We start from the raw sequence: 14774 nt of genomic DNA on the forward strand, positions 1-14774 counted from the left end.
GATGCATATAGACTACCCAGCTGTTCATATCGACAGTGATAAATCAGTTTCACACCATAGCAGAATGAACACCATGCATGTAAAAATTACACCTTACAAAATAAATTCAAACATGAACTCATTCTATAACTAACACGTTTTCGCCACGAATAGTTAATGACGTCATTATATGTGTCAACTCGACTGTACACGTCTTCATTTTTATATTCAGAATACACCAATCTCGTTCAAAAACATATTTACTTAACATGAAGTGATTACGTGTGGGCTGAATACGCAAATCACAGAAGTGAAATGCACAACCTCCTAACAAGGAGCTTTTTATTTAATCGACGTATATTATGAACCCACGCCTATTACAAGAATATGGGAGATTAACGCAGTATGAAACACAGATTAGAATAATCTATCTATAATTCAAAATGGGCTAACATGGAATACGAATACCATTTCCAGTGCTCGGATATATGTTTTGATTCTATTATCTCAAAAATACGGGTGCATATAACATGTTCAGTATTTTACGTGTAAGAATGTCCTTCTTGTGTATACCGTTATATGCTAGCAATTACTGCTCAGGCGAACGCCGAGGTTCCCACCACCCTCCCTCCATGTCACGTACCGTACCGTACCGGATAGCAACGCGGTTAAGTAAAAATATTATTGAGTCTCATAATGAACTGCTTGTTACTTCTAGAATATCTATGATACGCAAACACTGGGTACCATTCAGGAATAAAACCAACATTCATTTTTTTTTAGATAAACCACTGGGTGGCTCTATAGGTTTGCATTTATAATTAACATTTTTATCAGTGCTATTTATCATATTTGCGAGTGCCTATTTTGGAACCAATGTAAGGAAATACATGCTTGTATTTCAAACAATTCTATTGAATATGATACCAGAATATCCATCTTATTATTATTAATGAATGTATATTTGTACATTTGACATGCAGCTTAACGTATATATCTATTTCGTAGCGTGTGAATACACTACAAAAAAAAAACGAATATAAGAATCGAACGCGTATTCACAAAACCTCATTGTCTCTTTTGCATAAATAATTGCCGTTCGAGAACTCCCATCGTCATTGTTTTGCCCCAGGGCACTTTCAGATTGATGCGAATCACGCGACTAGAATACACCTTAGCGCAGTACACCCCTGGGAGTATACTGACTACACAGACTACATCTTTCACGGAATCTTCGTCCATGAAGTCCCATTCCCCAGTCTAATAGTATGCTATCGGGTCCACGCAAAACAACGCGAGATACTAACACAGAAATGGTTAAAAGTCAAGGTCTTAGCTCTACAGCGGTAACGGCAATTTCCGAGAAGGTCATTAAAATCACTACTAGTACTGTTCATAATTCACTGAGAAGTTAACTCACTGATTAACACTGACAAAAAGTTTCATATTTGTACGTAACTCCTATAAGTTGTATATGATTCACGACACTGAGTAAAGTTAGACATGTCTATTAAAAAAATGCAGACAGCGTGACTACTCTAAATTGGAGAATATGGTGTCAAAATCCCTGGGGAATTGTTTTCTTTAAAACAAAAACAGGTGTAAGCGAAAGGGGTATTTATTTAGGAATATTTTCACGTGATGTTCTATGATTACGTCATATCTGTTTTCAGTATGCCCTCGTAATCGTGACCAACACCATGTGTCGTTCAGAGAACGCCAGCTGTATGAAGGTAGTATTTCGAAGCACATTATTCGTGCAAAGCCTTATTAATAACGTACTTATCGTTACTGACATTATATATCGGAAATAAGTTTATTATTCATAGTATGTCTAATGTTCCTTGACACATTCCTGGCAAACAGTATTATTATGAATTACGAGGAAATCCCGCAGGTAGACATATTTATGGAAGTGTAATTATTATCTAGGTCGTAACGTTTCCATGCAATGCTAGGCAATATGTTCTAAATTCGGTCAGTCTAACTGTTGGGTTAATGACACCATGGAAATTACAGATGTTCAACAGATGGTGTGGCGACGTATTACACGTTTATTTAATATAATTAATTGCAGACTTAACTCATTTTAATGTGCACATTTGTGCAATAGACGCGTTATCATTATGATTTAAAGCATGGTGACCACATAAATTATTGTAAAAAAAAAACATCCTACCTTCTTTTGATCATACTTAATGGCCGTTTTCACTTTAAATGGTTCCTTGAAATCACCACAGAAGCTATCACGTGACCATTCCTCGGGATCGTGGGTGAGAATAACATTCTGCTCGCTGGAGTTGCGAATATAATCCAACAAATCAGCGGCAAAGTTTTCACAATGCTGGGACATCTCAGCGTATCTTGACCGAAATTCAAACTCCCTCTCGCTCAGTTTACGCATCTTGCTGCTGAGTTGGAAGGCAGCTTTCAAGGGATCTTCGTTTGTCAGTGAGAGACACGCAACACCTGTCATGGCGCTGTAGACATTTATTCTTCCAACTGAATGCTGCAGAGTGAATTCTTCGCAGAGGAATTCGACAAAATCTGGGTCCTCAATGCGTGCCCCGTATTCCAACAGTATCTTGAGAGCATCAACGTTGTTATGTTGAGCTGCCAGCACAACGGGGGTCATATCAGCATGGAAATCATCGTTGGAAGATTTGCAATACAGTCCTCCCTAAAACAGAGTTTAGAACGGGAATTGTAGCAAACGTGTCAATTGTTATATGTCAGTTAAAGTTATTCACATTAATCTGTATTAGTAACAAAACATATGCAAACACTGTAGCACCAACACATGAAAATAAATTTTGCCATTTCAATTCCAATTCATAAGGACATTTTTAATTTTATTATTATATATTCATATTCATCATATATTGACTATAATCGGAATTTGTATACATGTCAAAAATCTGTAGATTTATAGTATGTGCCCATATCCTCTAGTGTACCTAGTTTATGCATATATTTGCATTCAAATTACGTTCGATGTCGGTATTTTATCGTGCAGGAAATTACAAGTTGTTCAATTGCCAAGTGTATCCTGCAGGTGAATTATTTGGTGTAGGTTCTACTACTGATAAAGTCAATAGAAATATTTGCATTCGTCACGTTGTGCTGTTATTCTTGTTGTTGTTGTCAAGGAAACTGAGGACGGTTTACATCATCCACATTATCCATTTGTGAAATACAGTTTAAACTGACACAGATGCGTCTTTCCCATAAGTCACATAAATCTGACAATTACATAGCCATTCAGGAATACATATTCTTGAACTTCATGTTAAATACATGAACACTAAGCAGTTATATGCTCTTCGTTTATTTGAGTGCATTAAAAATATGTACAGAGTAAACGTAATGAACACATACAACTGTCATTCCAATAAACTTGACCTTCAACTTGTAAATATGTAAAATACATAGATTTTTCTGACGACTGATCTCATCTGACATTATCTTGTCTGCATTCAACTTAATGTTGGTGTTTTGCATACCTGTATATACAAAATAAACGGTGCTGTTTTATTGTTGTGATATCAGAATTTCAGAATGAATAGGCGAAGCTTCGTGAAGGCACGATCCCTCTGTCGATGTGATACTCGGAGTTAGCCATGCGAGAACATCAAAATATCATTCATTCGTAGAACTGCCATAATACTATGACGTTAGCTGTATCAAACCAGCTCCACAAGTGATATCAGATGATAACCTCATATATCTAACACCACAATAATACAAGTTGGCATCCCGTAAAGCGCTGAATCGGTATTCATTCTAAAACATATCTGCACGGGTTCGAATATCAGGATTTTGTTTTCTTATTCTTGATAATCTACGTCACCAACGTAGACGTCACATTCGAGCACTTTCTATTGTTTACACTGGATGCAGTAGCGCTATAGCGCGTGTCGGAAATAGAATGCCGTCACTGAACGCAAAGGTCGTACAACGCAAAACGTTGTCATTTCGGGCTGTTATCTCTCATTAAATTATAACTACACGCACGAAAAAGATGTATGGTAATATATACAGTATTATATTGTTGTATAATACATATTAGCCCGAGTTTTATGGTTTATGGCCATTATTCTTATGGCAAAAGGTTATCGCAAACTTAGACATAGAGTAAACAAACAACTTTTAAAGTTGACGTCATGTGGATCCTACTTCCGGTCAGCATGTATACATGTTGCTACGCATACTATGCGACCCGAGTCGAATGTACGCAGTCGGGATGTCCTTCAGTGACAAAAATATGTCGTTTTATTGCAGCCTGTCAAAAAACTGATCCTCGGTAAACCGTTTTGTGTTCAGTCTACACAACGTTGTCCAAGAAAGAAAAAGCGAACGATCTTGCCATTGAATAATGGTATATGTGCTATAACCATTGAGCAACTGTAAAATATGTTTTGCCAAATGTATCACAAATGACCTCAGTGGTCAGAGGAAGCATAAGATGAAATAGCAAGAAAAAATAAAACAATGCATCATTCCCTGACAAGTAGAAGCAGAGATTTATATTCCCCAATGGATACCATATTTCAAGTTGATGGAATAATTAACCTATTTATACAAAAATGATTATAGATAATGAACGCAATAAACCTAATTAAATTGAGAAAGTAAAGTCATTATCGAATTAAATATAGGTCAGACTAAACCAGATAATGTGATTCGTAATTGGATGATGACACTGAGATGTGATTTATCGTTTTGATTAGTACAAGTTCAATGAAGCAATATCCCGGAGGCGAGGGCAGAATCGATATATCACGGTACTTACAGTCGATGAATCAAGGTCTGCACTGTTAGCTGACATCTTTAGAATCAATATTATTTTCTTTTGTGAATATTTGTTAAATGAACATAATTATGATGTAAATACAAACAATACAAGATAAATAGAATTGGGGGCGGGGGTAAAATTGAGATTGCGGTTACCTCTTCCGAAGAAGTTAGTTGCTAATGTTTATCGTCCTCGAAATTCAAAAAAATGTGCTAATTGTTAAAAATCCAATACGATTCATTTCTAACACGTGCATCGACCACATTTATGTAAAGCAACAGAAATATCTACATAATGTACATGTCGATTATCACATGACTTTCTCACAAACATGCCTTACATGTAACTTACATTGACATTTCAATATCATTCAATATATGATCATTATGAAATTGCCAATGCTTCCATATTGCCTCAAAAGTATGAAACATCTGGGAAGTCATATCACTTAAGACTAAATGGGTTGTCTTCCAACATTCCACATACTACCATACCATTCGTTTTGCATTTTTTGAAAGACTGTAAGTCTACGGATTTTGATAAGACAATTCGAAATTACCTCATGTAAGCGTTCTAGTTATTTTGAAATATCCTACTTGTATTATTAATATATGTTGAACTGTGCACGCATTCCCTTTTTGTTCAAGGAGTTCGTTATTATTAAAGCGGGGGAGTCGTCACCTGCTCATGGGTCAGATGGACATAACGTGTCATTGTTTACAAACAAGCGTCTACCCATGAGCCTTTGCGTTTTTAGCGTGTGTTGTTATCGTTGTTTGGGACTCAATTCCCACGCGTGCGTAGGTGAAGACTCTCCCGCTTTAATGATTTCTCAGAATACATAACATTTTTGCCTGCTTTCTCAACAATTATTCCAACCAACGTTTTGTGGGATCAATTTTGTTTAATGCTTTGTAAAATATATGGTTTATTACATTGTTTGAACAATCATCTTTTTTTTTTACTTTTTTTGCAAAATGAATTATTTCGATCTAATTCAGTGAGGGAAAAACGACTTCCGCAATCAGTATAGAGTATAGAAATTGCAAGAGATAAATACTCATTCTCCATTGTTTTACGTGCCACATATGATACTTCGACTAAAGGAAATAGATGTGCTTTATGTTAGTTGAGGCACCCCTTTATGCTTACTCTTTTTAAATCCTGTATGAAACGCGCGCGTTGTGGCATTCTACGCACGATTTGTACGTCTGGTATCAGCCAGCTCAAGAGCTAATCAATAGGATAAGCAGCCTAATCCAAGCCAAGATGTTAAAATGGATTAAATACTGGCAAATCAACGTCTTCATATGTATGTTTCTAAAGCATGCTTTTTTGTTCTTTTTGAGTGTACTTGTTTGGATTCGGCAGCCCTCAAAACCTAGTATTACACGCGATAACGTAAATAATCCAGTGCGTTGCACGTTTTCCTCGTCAAGGTGTGCTGGCTGTTCCCTCTCCGGACACCAGGGAGAATATTTGCTGTTGTACTTAACAAAGAAGCTTAGCACTAAACACATAGGGAAGTCTATATGCTTAAAGTAGGATTTCGATAGTATTATAATCGATATCCCCATTGGAAGATTTGTAAGCAAAAATGTTCATATGATAGTCAAGTCAAGAATAATTTACGTCAATGACGTTTACGGCCATCATACATGTGTGACCACCAATTTAAATTTTCTAGTTCCAAAGTTCGAGTGAAGATCAAAAATGTTTTTTTTTTGTGGTCCGTATTTGTCAAACTCTCTACTCGACAATATTGATATCTTGAACTTTTATTGCCATATTTAAGCGTTTTGTTTGATTTATTTCATCTAGGAGTAGGTTGATCATAAGTCATTTATTTAATTATTATCATGAATGTATATATGTTGTTATATATTAAACATCATGGTAGACTACACTCAGGGACGTGATCACAATCAATCAAGCAGTTTCCGTCTGATATCCGCGGAGCTAACATATCCACCGTGGAGTTCCGCTGATTTCGCCTCCAGAATATTGCTTTATTGCACTAATCAAAACGATAAATCGCATCTCCCATTACCTGGTTAATAGCTCCGATTTCACTCATTAGCTTTTAATGAGGTCACCCGGAAACGGATTTTTCCTGTCCGAATACGAGCAGGTTCAACTAGTCAACTAGAAAGTTTAACTGCCAACTGTTTTTGCAAAATTAATAGAAGTTGGTTCAAAGTTCAGGAAGCTGAAATTCCTGTTCTGATAGAGATTGTCAATTTGTTTTGGTGCAAGTGCTTCCAAGTCAGCGAAAGCGTCTTAATTATATTCACGCAGTTTGACCTCGATGGTTTGACGGGTAGTTGACCCCCACCCTCTTCGCGCGATCTCCAGAAAAACGAATTGTTGCCTAGTTACGATGTGATGAATTACGTTATATAATTCAATTGTGTTTATCATTATAACTGTGAATACTCGCTGTTACGGCACGCCTGATTGGCTGAAAAAGAGTATGCGCACTTGATTTACCCAGAACTCTGTGCGAATCCCCCTTGATTCTGGCTGCTGGCCATTTTCGTTCATGAAATCGTCGGATATTATCAGAAAACGCAGGATTTGTGCAGTTTTGAATAAAACCAAGTTAGCGATTATGAACATTGATTATAAACGTAACACCTGATCTCCTCTAACATTTTTGTTTCGCATTTTAAGGTAAGAAATCGACATTTGAAACCGACAGGGTGTCGATTTACTAGGTGCCGTGTTTCACAACTTGTTTATTTATATACGTATAGCGGATGATTTTTTTTTGAAAATTAGTATTTATTGATTTTCAGCCCCCAAGTGACTGTGATTTTATCAAATTTGCATAGTCACGATGTTGATAGGTCAGCAAAAACCTTGCTACAATGTCCTAAAAATGTAAAAACGTACGGGTATACATGATTTTTTTATTTACGTTCAAATTGTCTTATTTTTCACACAGCAATTAACATTCTTTTGGAGTTAAACAACGGGTTTCCAATTTGTTACAGTCTGCTGGCGAAACGAGGCGCCGCACTGAATTTTCAGCTCGTGAATATTCTTGCATACATTTGCATTTCGCGCGAGTTCATCGGAGCACAGGGGACAAAGCAGCTCCGCGGATACCGGACCGGGAACCGCTAGTTTGATTTTAATAACCTCTTTTAACTTTATTGTGTAGTTTCACATTTGGCTGATGTTAATGCGATATCCTGTAATGTGTAATGAATAAATGAATATATATGCGTCATTATATTACCAGGATGTTGGGTATAGTCACATGGAATGCTATTGTGACTTTCAAGAATATAATAGTGCGTAACAGATTAAGTATTTGTTTTCATAAATATCAAGCACATGTATTGTTACACCACTCTTGTACTTGTGATCCATTGTCAAGGTTATTGTATATCTAACAAAACTTGTCACTGTAAATTAAAGAGCGGTGGTCGTTGCGGTGTATGGTGAATAAGGTATATTTTCTAGCTGACGACTTACTGGTAGTTCATTTCTGTCTTTGAGGCATCTACATATTGACACCACTGCAGGTGTGTAACCCACATTCACGGCTCGCAGCAACGTATCCCCCAGGTGAATTCGACGGTCCGAAGCAAGGATTTCCAGTACATCTGAAAACAAAAATGTATAAAGAGGCGAATAAAAATAAAATGATTGATTATAATTTGAATTTAATTGTATTCAAACGCATGTGCTTTGTTTAATGTCTCGATGTATTCGCAGAATTCGTAGAATTCGTAGAACACTGTGCATAGACATGACATAGACATGTCTGATATGATGTATACCCGTCACGCGTAGTATCATCTATAATCACGCGTTTTACAATAGAACCCTATTCATAACTAAAATTGAATCTTACTATTTGGAAAAAAACTATAATAGGGTAAATCATTTTACATTCACTCCTTAACATTATTACCATTCCAACAAATTTACCAAAATTTGAAAATTCCTTTCTATCCTGCTTTCACCTATAACAGATATCATAAATGAATCACTTCGCACTGGAAGTGTTCCTGAGAAAATGAAATGTGCGCTGATTAAACCTCTGCTCAAGAAAGCATCGTTGGATTCAAACATGCTGAAAAATTATCGACCGATTTCTAATTTGTCTTTTATATCTAAAGTCCTTGAACGTGTCGTTGCATCCAGAGTGAAACAACATTTAGAGAATTATTCGTTGTATGAAGAGTTTCAATCAGCGTATCGGACCGCACATAGCACTGAAACGGCTCTTTTGCGGGTCGCTAACGATGTACTATGCAGTATTGATAATTCTAAGAATTCAGTTGCTCTCGTACTTTTGGATCTTTCAGCCGCTTTTGATACTGTGAATCACAGGATTCTCATCGATAGGTTGAGATCAAATTTTGGTTTAAATGGTCTCATCATCAAATGGTTTGAGTCGTATTTGAGTAACCGCATTCAAAAAGTGAAAATTGGAAATGTATTTTCTGATATGACGTCTATATTAGAAACCGGTGTTCCACAGGGCTCCGTCTTAGGGCCATTATTGTTCTCAATGTACATGCGTCCATTGGGCGAGTTATTGCGACGTCACGGCGTAAAATATCATTTTTACGCCGATGACACACAGATTTATTTATCGGTTTCTGAAGATGATCAAATTCGCGCCCGGGTGATACTTCAGACATGTATTCAAGACGTTAGCGATTGGATGTCTTGTAATTTCCTACTTTTGAATGTGTCGAAAACTGAATTTGTGTGCATGTCGTCTCGGAGATTCTCACAAGACTCGTGTCCTTTGTCTAGTATCGCAATTGGTGAAGAATTGGTTAGTGCTTCGTCAAGTGCTAGAAACTTAGGTGTCTTGTTTGATTCGCAGCTATCTATGGAAACACACATTTCTACTATTTGTAGATCTGGATATTCCCATCTAAGAAATATTAATCGTATTCGTAAATCATTATCCCAATCTGATACTGAAAAGTTGGTACATGCATTCATATCTTCTCGCTTAGACAGCTGTAATTCATTATTGTCTGGTCTCCCTGTAACTAAGATAAAACCTCTTATTCGTGTACAAAATGCAGCAGCCCGCCTTGTCACTCGTGCTCGAAAATATGACCACATTACAGACATTTTTATTAAACTTCATTGGTTACCAGTTGTACAAAGAATCAATTTCAAATTACTTTTACTAGTGTATAAATCTTTGTATGGTTTTGCCCCAAATTATCTATGTGAATTAATCGAATTTTATGTACCTAGTCGTAGTTTAAGATCTGAATCAAAGTTTCTTATTAAAACTCGTCAGGTGTGTAGTAAAAAGTCCAAGGTGTTATACAAAGACCGTGCTTTTGAAAATTTAGGTCCTAAACTTTTTAATGAATTACCTCTGTCTGTTCGTTCTAGTCCTTCAGTAGACATTTTTAAATCCAGACTGAAAACGCACTTATTTAAATGTGCTTTTAATATTTGACTGATTGTTTATTGTATCAGCGCCTTTGATCTTCATATGTTGGAATTGTTGCGCTTAATTAAATAAAGTTATTATTATTATTATTATTACCAAAGCTTTGAACTATTTATAGAATATGTATTTATTAGGTTATTACATTTGCTGGATACGACCAGTAAATATATTGATATGATTGACTGATACAGGCATAATGCACATATCGGTAAACATTCAATTCCCCCATGTATGATCTTAGAATAAACCTAAAAGCACGCCAAAACTAAATTTGTCGCAAGTAAGCTTTTATTCGTCGACTATTAGCCTACTCAATAAAATGATAACTGAAAATTCTTTGTGAATATTGTGCAAAATGGATATTGCGTATCGATTTCAATTAAAAATGAAATCATAGTTTTTAGATGTGGAGACCCACTCAGAAGTTAAAGTTTGATGTTGGAAGAGAAATACGGCCCTACGGATCAAGCTCATAAAACAGATTTGGAGATGTTTTTCACGAACAATACATTTAACGCGTGCACAATATCGTTATGTACTGAGTCTCCATAAAAAAATTCGTCGAATGAACTAACAATTTTTAGCCCTGCACGCTGAAGCATTATGGTTATAACTACCGTCTTGTGAATAAGAGGCTCCCATAAGTACATTCGCTGTATTACTATATTTTGTATTAAATTAAATTAAATTGGTCCAGTTTTGCAGTACAATATTACTTGTGGAGACATATTTAGTACCTAAGTAATATATCATTCATAATTTTAAAATAAATCAGACTTCAGTAATAAAACTATGGCATCTGCCATTGAAATATTACTTAATCCCTTAGTTAAGCTTCTTCGAAAACTCCACAAATCAAGTATAGTATTAGATCTACTTTACATAAATATAGTTATTGATGTGATTGTCCATAGTAAAGTCAAGTGGGTTTTCTGCTATTCCCAAACGCTTCAATTGTATTGATTTAATCTAACTAGATCCATCAATGACGCGAACAACAAAAAAACATGCATACACTAGTTGTATGCAAACACACAAAATATAGCTACGAAAAAATTAGAAACAGCAATCATGTGTTGAGAAAATTTGAGATATTTAGCCCATTAAACAAACAAACAAATTGGAATTGCTGTTCAGAACAGACAACGTGAAAGCATTCTGATCTACATAATTGAACATTGTTATTGCTAACATATATATATGTAACAACAATGAAAACATTTTGGTGTCTTTGATTTGTATTAGAACACCTAAGCACCAACATGTATCTAGTCATGTTAAGTGTTTTTAAAATATCAGTGGAAAAAGATTGAATTATTATGCCGTGAATGAAGACATTCCATCATACATCAACCACGGAAATAGTATGATGTGATTAACATTCGGCAATGACCTGAAGACACATTGTGAATATCTAATCATGTATACGGGCAATAAAAACTATCTCTGGATAGCCTTTGGGTCTAATAAAATAGTTCTACATTTGTATGTGTCAGTGAATATATGCATATTTATACATAGTTATAGTTTATATATTATATATAACGCTTGATACAAGAGAGTCGATATATGCATATGAACATATGCCTATGAACGTATACCTATGGATGTATGCCTATGATGATGAAATGATGCATGCCTACCCTCCCCAACCAACTAAAATTAATATTAATATTATAAACAAACAAATAAATAATAAACAGATAAATATTTGCCGAGGCACTGCATTGGTGTGAATATAATGGTTTCAATTGCATAATTACATTACTTTATTGGTGCCATTAAGATGATTTCATTTGCATAAATACATCCTGTCTTTGTGTCAATAGGATAGTTTCATTTGCATAATTACACCACCCAATTGGTATCAATAGAATGAATCCATTTGCATATATACATCGCTTCATTGGTCACAATAAAAAGGGTTCATTTGCATAAATACATCACTTTATTGGTGCCAATAAGATGATTTCATTTGCATAAATCGTTTCATTTGCATAACTACTTCACTTTAATGATTGATAGCATCATAATGGTTTCATTTACATAAATATTTTTTTCATTGTGCCAATAAAATGATTTCATTTGCATAAATAAATCACGTCATGGTGTCAATATAATGCTTTCGTTTGCATAAATATTTCTTTCATTAGTGGCAATGAAATGGTTTCATTTGTATAAATACATGACGTCATTGTGTCAATAGAACGGTTTTATTTGCATAAATAAATCAGCTGATTATTTGATGGCAATAGAATGGTCCCATTTGAATGAATACGGACTTTACAAATTTATGATTACATGTGTGAACGCGATGTCGGATAGAAAGCACTGAGACTGATACGTTAATCAAAAGTTAAACATAGGTTTAATTAATTATATTCTTTTTTTATTTTGTCTATAACAAGTGAAAAAATAGCAATATATTGGGTGTCCAAATGCTGAAAAAATCGTATGTTGTGAATTTATGTTTTGTAAAATATAGAAAATACTAAAAAAAATAGAAACACATGCCTCAACGCAACTTTTTTCGAAAGGTTTTTATAGCAATTGCTAGTTGCATTAAAAATACATCTGATTTACTGTGATAGTGATAATAGAGCATTCCATCGTATTATGGGGGATGACATCATGGTAATATTTTGACAAAAAAAGGTACACCCTAGCACTGAAAAGAGGTGCAACTAAAAGAAGCAAACTCAGCTTCAAAGCTGGAGAAAAATGAATCACGGAAGGTCATTCGGCAAGGTCATGCAGCATATTACCAAGAGATCACAGTCTTAACGATCAAAGTCAAGTTCCTTGTGTTCTAATGTATTAATTTGGATTAGGCTATAAATAAAATAAAAGGATGTCATGAATTATTTATTATAAAACACTGTTAAAGAAAATACTTTTTATTTATACACAGTGTTTTAAAATGTTTGTCACAAATCAAATCTTAAACAAATAAAATGACCGACTCTACTGATGCTAGCGAAGAAAACGATGGTGAAAACATGGCTTTTCGGTAAGTTTAACTTTATTAAATGCAACGAACATAATAATTTTCATGCATATATTGTGGCTTAGATGATTTCATTTTAGGTCGTGAATGACGACTTTTTTCCACCGGTTCGACCATGGAACTACTAAAGATCGACCAAACACTTGTTGACAATCGGTTTCAAGTTGTCTACGGTATTGAAGGTGTAGCTGTAAATACCAATTGTTCACAGCACTATTGATTAGGAAATATTTTTAAAATATTTTATTTTTTTGCTCCAATATTCAGCGTGCACGCCGAGTGCCGGCGATCCTTATACAACTTAAATTCGCTAGACTCAAATCTGTTTGGGATTCGATTTTGTTTTATTTAGTATAGTTGTTCACAGTGCTCTCATCATTATGATTTACTTACTGTGTTTCCATTCTTGTTAATTATTCCCAGAGTTTGTTGTAAAGTTGAAGTGATGGCTGAATAAACGAACGTTGTGAACATACAGCAGGAAGTGTACACATTTCTTGGAAATGAAATCATACATTCAATTCAATTACAATAACTGTGTAATGTTGTGGAATCTCATTTGTAAACAAAGAAAACAATCTATTAAATGGTTTATCGAGTTAATTTATTGGGTTGTACATATGTTAGTACACTGAAATGTATGAAATGCAATTTTTTTTTTATACTAGAGCGGGTAACTGACACTTCCGCGCACCTCACTACACCAATAACTGATATTTCTTGCTGTGGTAGTGTGAAATTTAAAACAACAACAACAGCAACAACAACATACTAATAAGGATAATCCATATTCCCACTGATAAATGGCGAGAATTATAGAATTATTCAATATAATGGCTTCATTTGCATATATACATCAACTCATTTTGTCAATAAAATAGTTTCATTTGCAGAATTATCAATTGCAAAATATGTGATACAAGAGCGAGAAATGACACTATCTTACACTTGATATCCTGACCAATAACTGATACTTTTCGCGGTTGTTGTGTAAAAAATAGAATTCAAATTCCACTGACAAATGACGAGAATTATCAAAGGTATCCATATATTTGGGTGAAAATTGATCTGCATGGTAGAGATCAACACATTTCACCAATACCAATTAGAACATGTCTTGCCAAACTGAAAGCTTCTCACACTTTACCAATTTGATGTTTGAGTGAAAGTACTAATACTGCAGTCAATCTAAAATTATAGCATACTACAAATAAAGTACGCACTAGTTGCATTTAAAATAAATACATTCTTTATACCAAAAATAAAATAAAATGTGCAGTGATACTATTAATTTTGTTTTCTATTGACAAACATTGCGTCAATCCTAGCAATGCCCCCACCCCAGTTTATCCCAAATAATTTCTGCTGGACAGGGCTTCAAGTAAATAAAAATAAATAATTAACATATATTAAAAAAGAAGAAGTTCAAACTAGAATAATATTTCAATCAGATTGATATCAAACATCTGCAGTGTAAACAAACAATGCCACGTAAATTGCTTGTCTCATCGAACAACACTGTTGCTGGGACATCGCATATGCGCAATCTA

General features: G+C 34.9%; 1 protein-coding gene across 1 annotated transcript in view; it reads right to left on the minus strand.

The window, feature by feature from the left end:
- The window catches only part of LOC144355095 (short transient receptor potential channel 4-like), a 42361-nt gene that overhangs the window by 18225 nt on the left and 9362 nt on the right, over window positions 1-14774 (minus strand). Inside the window, exons 2-3 of the mRNA XM_085492550.1 lie at window positions 8258-8388; window positions 2159-2659 (exon numbers count right to left, since the gene is read on the minus strand). Coding sequence (XP_085348676.1) covers window positions 2159-2659; window positions 8258-8388 — 632 coding nt within the window. The remainder of the gene's footprint in view (window positions 1-2158; window positions 2660-8257; window positions 8389-14774) is intronic.

The sequence above is a fragment of the Saccoglossus kowalevskii genome, chromosome 17 (genome assembly GCF_978046115.1).
Source record: "Saccoglossus kowalevskii chromosome 17, keSacKowa6.1, whole genome shotgun sequence".
NCBI lineage: Eukaryota > Metazoa > Hemichordata > Enteropneusta > Harrimaniidae > Saccoglossus > Saccoglossus kowalevskii.